The following is an 11955-nucleotide window of genomic DNA, read 5'->3' as shown; positions in this document are numbered from 1 at the left end:
AGTAATTTTCTGCTAGTAAAATGTTAAGTTAATGACAGAAATAGATTTTATGGCTACACTGCTTTGAATTTCTAAAATACCTTACCTGAGAAGATTTATTGCGAGTTAAAAAACAAAACGGCTCCATACATCCGCAACTTGTCCCCCTCCTAGTTTCTTCTCTTTATTCAAGATCCATTTAACTTGACTCCTGTCCCCCAAGCCCTACCCTAAGTGCCCTGGCACATGAGGAAGGCTGCCTCTGTGCTTAATTATCCACGTCACGTCTGACAAGTGACTGACTCACTTTGGCATTACTAGCCTAGAAAACATCGTAATACAACACCGTTGTTTTAACAAAATTGCAAAAGCTTACCAAAATGAGACATTGATTGGCAATTCAGAAATTTTAATGCTGCTTTGAAAAATATTTCTGTACAATATTATCTTTCTCATAATGAAAAAAAGAAATGACATCTGATATGTCAATGGTTTGATGAAAGCACAGATATTTTTTGTTTCCTTGTTTTAGGTCTTCCAAAAACTCTGCTTTGAGCTTGTTAAGTTCTTCTGCTAGAAGCTTCAAGTTGTGAGGAAGCACTTGTTCATCTAAAATAAAAAGATATTCTCAAATTACTTGTGTAAATTAAAGTAATCCGGGGTGTCTAATGACATTAGGAAATTAATTTGATTAAACAAACCAGTTAGAGTCTATAAACAATCACAATTGAGTTAGCGTAATATATACAAAAAAGGTCTCAATGTGATATTCAAAAATCGTCTGAAACAAGTCAAAGAATTTAAATAACTTGTTAGGAAACGTGTGAGCAGAAAAGACTAACCTGAAAGGGACTTTTTGTTATTGCCAAGAAAAATCAAGACAGCTGACTTACTACCTTACTGAATTAAGCAGAAAGGCAAAAAAGCAGAAATAGATGACAATTTAGTTTTGAACCTGATAAATAATATCTAGAACAGTAGTTGTCCAACATAACTTTCTGCAATGATGGACCTGTTCTATATCTGCTTTATTCAATACCGCAGCCAATAGCCACACGTGGGCAGTGTTACTGAGAAGCTGAACTTTATTTTTCTGTTAGCTTTATTAGGACATAATTCACATACAGTTTACCCATTTAATCTGTATAATACAGTGGTTTTTTTTGTATATTCACAGATATGTGCAACCATCACCAGTTAATTTTAGAACATTTTCATCATCTCAAAAACCCATATCCTGGTGGCTCAAGCCTGTAATCCCAGCACTGTGGGAGGCTGCGGTGGGCGGAACACCTGAGGTCAGGTGTTCGAGACCAGACTGGCTAACATGGTGAAACCCCTCCTCTACTAAAAATACAAAAATTAGTGGGGCATGGTGGCACATGCCTGTAATCCCAGCTACTCAGGAGGCTGAGGCAGGAGAATCACTTGAACCCGGGAGGTGGAGGTTGCAGTGAGCCAAGATCGTGCCATTGTACTCCAGCCTGGGCAACAGAACAAGACTCCATCTCAAAAACAAAGCAAAACAAAAACCCATGTCCTTTAGCTATCATCCTCCTTACCACCTTCCCTTCTGCCCAGCCCGCCAATCTCTAAGCAACCACACATCAACTGTCTATCTCAAGATTTCCCTGTTCAGGACATTTCGTATAACTGGAAGTATACATATACTTGGTCTTTGGGACTGACTTCTTGCACTTTGCATCATGTTTTCAAGGGTATTCCACACTGTATAGCATATATCAGCATTTCATTCCTTTTTATGGCTGAATAATATTCTGTTGTATGGATACACCAAATTTTGTTGGTCAGCTGACGGACATGTGGGTTATTTTCATATTTTGGCTATTAGGAATAATGCTGCCATTAACATACATGTGCAAGTTTTTATGTGAACATGTTTTCATCTCTCTTGGGTATACACCTGAGAATGGAATTGTTGGGTCACGTGCTAACTGTATGTTTTGAGGGACTGCTAGCTGTTTTCCAAAGCAGCTGTACTGTCTGACATTCCTAACATTTCTACACATCCTCAACACTTGGATGTTTTAATTCTAGACCTCCTAGTGGGTGTGAAGTGCTATCTTATGGTTTTGATTTGTATTTCCCCAATGACTAATCATCTTGAGCATGTCTGCTCAGATCCTTTGCCCTTTTAAAAATTGGGTTGTGTTTATTATTGAGTGGTAAGAGTTCATTATATATTTTGGATACAAGTCCCTTATGAGATATATGTCTGCAAATACTTTTTCCCATCTATGGGTTGTCTTTTCACTTTCCTGATGGTAGAGGAACTGAATTTTTAATTAAGCACAGATTAAAAACTACTACTACCTCCCCTCACCCCCCCCAAAAAAAAAAATATATATATATCCCATATATATCCCTCTCTATCTGTATGTTTTTAAATAGGTGGGATATAAGAGTGATTTGGGCATAAGCCTACCCCCACAATCCCCTCCCCCAGGACCTTGCTTCATTTTATAGACAGAAAAGAAAGGCAAATGGTTGAGTGAGAACTCCTGGAACTATTTTTTGTCTATTTTATTTATGATGTCATTTCTGTTCCAGTCCTCTGTTTCTCAAACTTTGCATTGTAACCCATTAATAAGTGGCAATTGGTATTTTTCTAAAATGAAATCAAGTAGAACACAGAGTTCATTAAACATGTGAAGGTGTTTTGTGAAACTTGTTTCCACACATGGGTTCGTGTACTGGGTTATACCCTGGGTTACAATATAAAATCAACTGGTAGATCATAGTTTTATACAAATTCAAAAATAATATGGCTGGTATATTGTTTCCTTTTCCAATGTTCTAAGCTTTTGCAAAGGTAATAAATGATGGTAATGCACGGGAGCAGAATGGGAAGCACAGACTGGAACTGGATGTAATTCTGGACCCCAGGTTACCCAAATACTTAGCTGTTCAGCCTTGGACAAGTTACTTGTTCCTCTGCGAACCTCCATTTCCCCATTTGTAAAATTACACCTACCTTATAGGACTGTGAAGATTAGAAACAGTATTTGTAAAGCACTTAACGTATAGAAAGGTGCTCAAAAAATGTTCATTGCTGGTTTTTAAAGGTACAATTTTAAATATAGCAATACAGTATTCAAAACCTAATGGAATTACCGTGTAAAACTCTAGTTACCAGATATTTCATGTGTTACGTAAATTCAGATTTATAATACATTGACTTTATTCAAATTCCATGCTGATCTTACACCTGGCTCCTGACTACCTTTCCCCCTTTCTTACCTCACCCCATGCTCAATGGCCTCTTCTCGATTCTGCAACACTCAACCAACCAACCTCTGGGCTTCTGCACTTGATGTGTTCATTGCGTAGAATGATCCTCCAGATAGCTGCATGGTTCGCTCTTACCCATCTTTGCTTAAATGTCATCTCTGAGAAGCCTTCCTGATTACCTTTTTGAAAATAAATCCTCCCATCACCACACTGCCTTACCCTACATTTTCTTCAAAGCATGGGCATATACTCATGTAATCATGTTTTGTCTGTCTCCTCATTAGAATGTTCTGCTCCCCGCCGATTCCCCAGCATCTAGAGTAAGGCCTAGTACAGTAAGGCGACTCAGTAAAAATTTGTTGGATGGATGAACACTCAGTTCCAGAGGCAGAATTTTTAGTTATATTTAGTCAAATTGCATAATTGAAAACATGATGTGAACTTTTATGACTGAAAACTAATAAACTCTGAGTGTCGGGAATAACAGTAGCAGTAGAAAGTCACAATCATACCAACTCAACACATAACTGACACATCATACCTTTTGCTTCCTTCATTGTCTGAGATACAATCCTTCGGAGTGTCTGATCAGTTTTATGAAGAATGTTAGTTGAACAAATAATTCTGTCTGTGTCCTATGTAATACAGACATTGTTATTAGAAGTCACATAGTTTTATAAAATAAATGGCTAAAGAATAGGTCACATGTATTTGAAGGGACTAAAAGAAAAGTTTAAGCGGCTTTTCTGTTTGTTATTCTTCCCTACAAGAGAGTCCAACCAAATCAGATCCAGTGGTAAACTGGGTTCCAGCTAGGTGGTGATATGCTGCTGAATGTTTAATAACTGACTCTCCCGGAAAAAAAAACCCATACTTATCTGTAGTGTTTGCCAATTTCTGTGGTGTAAACATTCCTACCAACAAAACATCAACAGGCTCCAACACTTCTGAAAGTTTAACAATCGGCTTTGGCCAGCCGGCATGAACTGCCAGCAGTGAGTGCTGGTGAGAGGCCAAGCCAGTGACAACGCATCTCTCGTTTCACTCACATTTTATATTCAGCTCAAAAGATCTTCCTACAAAAAGTTGTTCCTTCTCATTTACATTAAATTTACACTGGAAGTTTACCTTTTGTTCCATATTGTCCTCAGCATATTTTACTGGATTTTCCAAAGCAGTGAGCAATAAATCAGTCACCTCCAGGCTACAGAGAAAATGGGATAAGATACAATAGATCCTTATATCCAACATCTGACTTTTTTTTTTTTTTTTTTTTGAGATGGAGTCTTGGAGTCTTGCTCTGTCACCCAGGCTGGAGTGCAGTGGCGTGATCTCTGCTCACTGCAAGCTCTGCTTCCCGGGTTCACGCCATTCTCCTGCCTCAGCCTCCTGAGTAGCTGGGACTACAGGCGCCTGCCACCACGCCCGGCTAATTTTTTGTATTTTTTAGTAGAGATGGGGTTTCACCGTGTTAGCCAGGATGGTCTAGATCTCTTGACCTCGTGATCCGCCTGCCTCAGCCTCCCAAAGTGCTGGGATTCCAGGCGTGAGCCACCACGCCTGGCCAACATCTGACTTTTAAGGAACTTGTATTTGTGAATATTAAACTGAATTCTAGAGGAATAAAACTGCTATAACCCAAGATCCTTAACAAAAGGAAAAAAACTAAACGATTTAGAAGCTAGCTTCCATGTAGAAAATCCAAATGCAGTAGCTCAAAACAAATGATAAGCTAAGGACCCCTCATTAAAAAATACCAGTTTCCTAAGACTCATGTCAATAAGCTTTGGAAAGTCATTCTCTTTTCCCCTCTTAAGGCTGAACTGGGGGCCACAAGAGCTCAACTTTATTCTCTATGGAAAGATGCCTGGTCTTTACTTTCTGGCTCCCGCTTATTTACTGGATATGGATGAGCAAAGTTTCTCACTGAGCAAGTGTCCGTGAAGGTTTCAGGTAGAATTAATTCATTGATTTAACAAATATTTATTGAACGTCTTATATGAAAAATACTGTACAACCATATGCTGAGCTGGGGGTGTAGCAAGATCCTTTCCTTTGCCAAGGCAGATAATGTAATAGAGACAGATAAACAGTTAAAGCAAAAAATAATTTCAGACGGTGGTAAGTAGATAAGTGAGCAAAGACAATAAAGTGACAATGATAAGAGTGACAGGGTAGCTCAACTAATGTTCTTTGCTTCAGTTAAGATGGTCAGTGAAGGCAGTCAAGTATAAGAACGTGGGAAGGGCAGAGGGGCAGCAAGTGCAAGGGCCCCAGGTCAAGAACAAGCTCCTTGTGTTCGTGCAACAGAGAAAGGCTGAAAAGAAGCCAGGAGGGAGAGTGGCAGAATATGAAGTTGGAGAATTAATCTGGGTTAGATCACATAAGTTAGGGTAAGGAGTTTGAATTTTACTCAGATTATGGAAGTCGCACTAAAAAGTTTTAAGCGAGTGAGCTCATCAAGTTAAAGCTCAACCTCAAGATGATCTTCCTCACACTGAAAAGAGCCCAGGTTCTGGAGTGAGTGCGATCCCACTGGGTCCAGATCTTGGCTATGCCACTTCCTACCTGGGTATATTACTTTACTTATCTGGGCCTCAGTTATCCCATCTATAAAATGGGGATAATCGTTTCTACCCTTAAAAGGTGGTTGTGAGGACTGAATGAGACCATATATATAAAGTGTTCAGAACTGGGAGAAAATTTGAGTTTTAGTGACTTCAGCCAGTGATCACTAGCTAATTTTCATATCCATGCCCTTTTGTTCTATTTCGTCTGTTTGTTTAGAGACAGGGTTTCACTGTCACCCAGGCTGGAGCGCAGTGGCGTTATCATAGCTCAACTGCAACCTCAAACTCTTGGGTTCAAGTGATCCTCCCTTCTTGGCCTCCCACGTGCTGGGATCACAGGTGTGAGCCACTGCACCCAGCTTGTTTACAGTCTTAAAAGAGGTAAAGCATAGCAAATATTTTTTTAAGGGAACTATAACCTTAAGATAAGATTCCTAAAAAGAATTTCAAAAGGAATTATAGACACTGTTCCCAATGTAACCCAAAATTTAAGAAAATATTAGCCGGGGGTGGTAGCTCATGCTCGTAATCCCAGCAATTTGGGAGGTCAAGTTGGAAGAATTGCTTGAGGCCACGAGTTTCAGACCAGCCTGGGCAACATAGTGAGACCCTGTCACTACAACAAATTAAAAAATTAGCTGGGCTTGGCAGTGTGGGCCTGTAGTTCCAGTTACTTAGGGGACTGAGACAGGAGAATTGCTTGAGCCCAGGAGGTCAAGCCTGCAGTGAGCTGATACCAATCCCTCGTGGACAATATGCAGGAACTAAGGAAATGCAGGCAATATACCTCTAGAACTGTGCTGTCCAATACAATAACCACTGGCCACATGAGGCTACTTAAGTTTAATAAGTTAAACAAAAAAATTCAGGTCATCAGTTATACTAGCTACTTTTAAGGGCTCAATAGTCAAATGTGGCTAGCAGCTACCATATTAGTGCAAATATAGAACATTTCCATTGCCAGCAAAGTTTCTGCTAGAAATATGCTGCTCTAGAACTCTCAAGACATACGTAATGAATGAAATGCATTAGACAGCATAGCCTACAAGCCTCACATATACAAAAGCAGTGTAACTATGGTAAGCTCTAAGGCAAATAGGACCCAGTACCAGATGCACTCTTTCACAGATCTCTTTCTATAAGAAAACTACCAGGCAACCTATTTAGACTATCTATTTTAGCAAGAGAATCAAAGATGTGTTCTCTGAATTCCCTGCTCTAACTACTGGAAGACAGTATAATCCTAACAGTTATAAGCAGACATTTGCAAATAAACTTGGGTTCAAATCTTTCTGGACAAACTAAATTTTCCCATTTCACTTTTGGCTTCCACACAAAGGGGGGAATAAGGTCTCTCCAACGCCTGTGGGAGGACTAACTAAACCAACACAGATAAAGCACTGACCATGATACCTGGCACAGGAGAACACCCAGGGAGGGATGACTGAGTGGAATACCTGGACTCTGAAGCACATGCTGGACTCGGAATTGTGAGGCTGTTGTGTTCCCAAGCATTTTTCTCAGGGTTGGGCTTTTCTAGCTTTCTTCCCATCAGGTGGATGGTCTCAGGAGGCAGTGCCTGTGGCCTCTGGCCATTCCTCTGTAAACAGGTCTCAAGAGGACAATCTAAAAAGAGCTGGCAAAAGCCCAATGAATCTGAAAACAGTTTAAAATGACAGAATTACTGGTATACTATTTTTCCAAAATATGAAATAAACATACATTAGACAAATTATGACAATTATAGTAGGAAAAACTCTACTTGCAATACTGAACATCTAGCTTTTAAAATTAAGTAAATCTACATAATCTCCTAATCAAGTTAAATTCTCATTGAAGACAATAGTGTTTTTGATATGTGAATAAGTATCTCCATGTGTAAGAAAAAAAAAAGTTTTAATTACATTTCCGAGCCAGCTGGTAGACTTCATATCTCATACTCTGATAATAAAAATTGTCATCCAAAACCAAAAACAAAGGTCTAGAAACAGCAGTTTTTGTTAAGAGGTAGCAAGACTGGGCCTCAAATGCTGCAGAAAATATCAGATCTTGATCCTTTAAGCAGGTTATAAAATCTTCCCACATGGCTTCAGTCCTGTTGGGTGGGACAGACATCTGACACCCATTAATGACAGCCATCAAGAAGTATTCCAGGTACTTCAACAGTTCCTGTCGAAGCAATTTCCATTGGGATGGCTACAAGAGACCAAAGAATTGCAATTCATATTAGGCCACTAGGGTGGTCAGTCATCTGGCCTCACTGCCACCCTGCCCCATATGAAAATTTCAGCTCACAATATGGAACCATCTGTAGTTCTCTAACACACCTGGTTTCACATGACTCCATATATACCATTCCTTCTGCCTGGAAAACTAACGATACTAGTGCTGTGTAAAGCTTTCTCAGATTCAACCATGCAGAAGGCAGCTCAGCCTCTCCGTTGCCCATCATGAAACCCCATTCTATACATATATCTCCACTCTAGCAGTGCTCACACAGTTTAAGCATTTGCTTACACTTCTCTCTCTGCTAGATCACTGTCCATTGCATACTCAGCCTCCAGCAGAGGGTCTAGCACCTAATAGGTGCTCCAGAAATGTATATTAAATGGATGACTGACTGAATGAGTGAATAAATGAAAGAACTTATTTATCATCCAAGAGAAAGGTGGAGTCAAAATCAGAATCCTGCCAAAATAATCTGGCTAAGATATAATAATGCAGGTTTTCCCTTGAAATGAGAAAGGTAGTAGACAGCAAAAAGATCAGGTGAAAAGTCTCTGGGTCAAGAAGAAAAGACCTCAGGCTAACAAATGAGTTGATATGGGATGGGGGAAGATGGAGGAAACAGACTGGGGAATAAACAGACTGGGGAATAAACAGCTTGAGAATACAAGTAATCTTGTGCTGGTCAAGGGCTGTGGAGAATCCTGACATAGTTAAGAAATCTAAGCTGGAGGGAAAACACGAAGACAGGGGAGTGAGAACTCTCACTTGCCTGCCCATGCCTTACCAGCACTGAGATTACACTACATACAACAAACACATCAGCTAAACCCACTAAATTGGAAACACATATCACTTCCTAAGTGAGCAGATGAGTCCCACAGTCTTTGTCCATAGGAAAAGCGTGGAAAAAACAACATAATACAAGTGAAAGGAAAGCCAGCAAATACAACAATCCCTATCGACAACTTTCAGCTTTCTCCGAAGTGTTGAAAATACTATCATCCAGGTCAATCCTGCGCTATCCTGACACTGCACTTACTTCACAATTAACCAAGAATGAGAAAGTAGATACACTTTGCTGGGGAGCCCATGCACCAAATGTACTGTGTTTTTGTATATATACTTAGAAAGTGGAGTCACGTAACATTTGCATTTGATTTCTGTAAATTCATCTACATTAGGCATTAAACAACAAAAATAATAATGTTAACATTTCAGAATATTTCAGAGTATTTACTCTAGAGTGAGCATGAGATGAGAGACACGAATGTAATCTACTCTTCTCCCCGTGGTCTCAGTTTCCACATGCTTCTCCAAGAGGATGTATCTCACTGTGCTGAGTGTGAGATGAGGAGGGCTTAAAGAGATGTACTCGGAACATACAAGTTGTTCCGTAAATACAAACCCATTACTTCCTCTGGTGGTCAACTAAGAAACAGCCATCTTTCCCAAAGCTGGCAGAGGCAGATTTACTTTGAGATGAACAAAGATTAAGCTTCATAGGTCTGATAATGCATTTGTACAGCCTCTTTCTATCGTTCTGAGGTACCCTAGAAATTTTACTTATAATTTTTATTCCTTTTCTTAAGGAGGATTCCTCAAATTACAAAATCTTAATCCACCCGTAGCTAGACGTTAAAGTTTTAGAGCTTCTTTCCCTCTCCTAAGGAGAAACTTCCTAAGGGATTTTCGAGAGTGCATTTGACTACAGGTGCTTTGCACCTTGCACGCTGACTTGAGAACCTGACCCTGTCTTAAGACTCAACTGTATAGAATATACAACATATACATGCATCAAACATACAGATAAGCCTCTAAAATGCATCGTTCTAACAGTTGGCTTTGTAACCACTTTATGACTCATTTCTACAGCCAACTCATTCACCCTCTGCAGTAACTATGTTAACCCAGCTCCACTTTTCTCGAACTTCATCTCCCACACCAAGCACGGTCTAGTGTGCAATGGGCGCTCATGGCAAATCACCCAGGACCGCGTGGACGCGAGTGTCCCCGCCCCGCCCCGCGGCCCAGGCCCCGCCCCTCCGTGCTGACCGCCGGTCGCGCTCTTGCCCCGGCGAGAAACGCGTCGGGCATGACGTCATCATACGCGACGACACCGACGGCCCAACCCTGCTCCTGCTGCAGCCGGTGGGCGAGGGCGCGCGCGAAAGTCGATTTTCCTGCCGCGGGGAGGCCGCAGAGGACGCAGAGGCCTCGTTTCCGCGGCCCGTCGCTGCCGGTTCCTCTGGTGTTCTCGGCGGTCTTCATGCTGCCCGGGGAGACCAGAGGAGTCTGGGAGCGTCGTCTTCGAGCTACCGTCTGCGCAGCGCGCACGCGCAGCGCCTCCGCCGCCTACCGGCGCAGTGGAGGAACTGGCCTGGCTGGGTTTCCGTGCGGCCCCAGAGGCACCTGCTCCACCGGCGCCCTGCTGCTCCCGGGGACCAGAGGCTGGAGAGACCGCGGCGCTGCGTTCCTAGCTCCTGGACATTCCCAAGGGGTCCCAGAGTTAGGATTAATCTTCAAATAGAATCACCCTCCCTGCCGAAAGTTGCCAGCCAGTAGGATTGGCGCCTCAGTTTTGTTAGGATGAGGTCTTTCTGCTTAGGAAAATCCCAAAAGAGACGTTGAGCCTTTCCCTCCAGCAATCTTTCAAAAATAAGTTACTGGAAATCAAAGAATAGGAGGCGAGGCTGACAGTCCGACCACCGCGCTCCTTTGCGGTTCCCAGATGTGAACAGTGCAAGGGCAAAGTAAACATTCGTTATTGTGCCCTCACGGCACCAGTGGGCAGCAAGCGTGAAGAAATATTGTCAGGAAAGGCACATCCACAGACCTCAATTCCAGTGCATGCAGACAGAGAACAATAGGTGTTTGTGTTAAAAAGTAATACTAAGCTATGGAGAGGTATAAAACAAGTTTTGTTTGTTTTTAAGACGGAGTCTCGCTCTGTCGTCCAGGCTGGAGTGCAGTGGCGCCATCTCGGCTCACTGCAACCTCCGCCTCCCGGGTTCACGCCATTCTCCTGCCTCAGCCTCCCGAGTAGCTGGGAATACAGGCGCCCGCCACCAGGCCCAGCTAACTTTTTGTATTTTTAGTGGAGATGGGGTTTCACCATGTTAGCCAGGATGGTCTCGATCTCCTGACCTTGTGATCCGCCCGCCTCGGCCTCTCAAAGATTACAGGCGCGAGCCACCGCGCCCGGCCAAGACAAGTTTTTTTCTTTGGGGGTATGTTGTAGAAAAATTGAATTCAGATTACAGTTTTTTGAGACAGGGTCTCACTCTCTCTCCCAGACTGGAGTGCAGTAGCCCGATCTCGGCTCACCGCAACCTCCACCTCTCAGGCTCGAGGGATTCTCCTGCCTCAGCCTCCCGAGTAGCTGGGATTACAGGCACACACCACTACTGCCCAATTAATTTTTGTATTTTCAGTAAGAACGGGGTTTCATCATGTTGGACAGGCTGGTCTCAAACTCCTGACCGCAAATGATCCACCCGCCTCGGCTTCCCAAAGTGCTGGTATTACAGGCGTGAGCCACCACGTCCGGCCTAGATTCCAGATTCTTTTATCCTTATATTTTAGGGGATAATTCCTTCTTACCTGTAAAGGGTATGTTCAAAACGTGAAGACGTGAGGACAAAATCAGTGTATACTGGGTCAAAATATGACAAGTAACCTGCTAAAGCTGATATAATTTGTATAAAGCACATACAAATCATCTCATTTTCCTTTTGGACTGAAAGTGAAGAGCAATGAGTTAAACTCTTCATTTCATGACATTTTATCACTATTGGTCCAGTATAAGGTCCCTCTCCTTAATTTGCCCCTCCCCCACTTTTTTAAGAGACAGGGTTTTGCTTTGTCACCCAAGCTGGAGTGGAACCATAGCTCATTGTAACCTCGAATTTCTAGACTCAAGCAATCC

General features: G+C 42.1%; 1 protein-coding gene across 4 annotated transcripts; it reads right to left on the bottom strand.

Annotated features, from left to right (window-relative positions):
• Positions 1-371: 371 nt before the first annotated feature.
• Positions 372-11625, bottom strand: PSTK (phosphoseryl-tRNA kinase). Of its 4 annotated transcripts, none has more exons than XM_054503137.2 (7): positions 10083-10910; positions 7706-7997; positions 7259-7457; positions 4360-4435; positions 3773-3866; positions 3241-3410; positions 471-588 (listed from the first exon to the last, which is right to left on the bottom strand). In XM_054503137.2, exons 1-6 carry the CDS (start codon positions 10296-10298, stop codon positions 3253-3255), a joined length of 1035 nt encoding a protein of 344 aa, XP_054359112.1. In that variant the 5' UTR covers positions 10299-10910; the 3' UTR covers positions 471-588; positions 3241-3252. The 4 variants fall into 4 exon arrangements, with proteins under 4 accessions (XP_054359111.1, XP_054359112.1, XP_054359114.1 ...); XM_054503139.2 differs by lacking the exon at positions 3241-3410 and adding an exon at positions 1366-1463 and having other exon boundaries at positions 570-588; positions 10083-10909; XM_054503138.2 differs by lacking the exon at positions 471-588 and adding an exon at positions 1449-1463.
• Between the last annotated feature and the right edge of the window lie 330 nt (positions 11626-11955).

Source organism: Pongo pygmaeus, chromosome 8 (genome assembly GCF_028885625.2).
Source record: "Pongo pygmaeus isolate AG05252 chromosome 8, NHGRI_mPonPyg2-v2.0_pri, whole genome shotgun sequence".
Lineage (NCBI taxonomy): Eukaryota > Metazoa > Chordata > Mammalia > Primates > Hominidae > Pongo > Pongo pygmaeus.
Note: the sequence above shows the minus strand (reverse complement) of the source record. Positions and strands in the feature narration are given on the sequence as shown.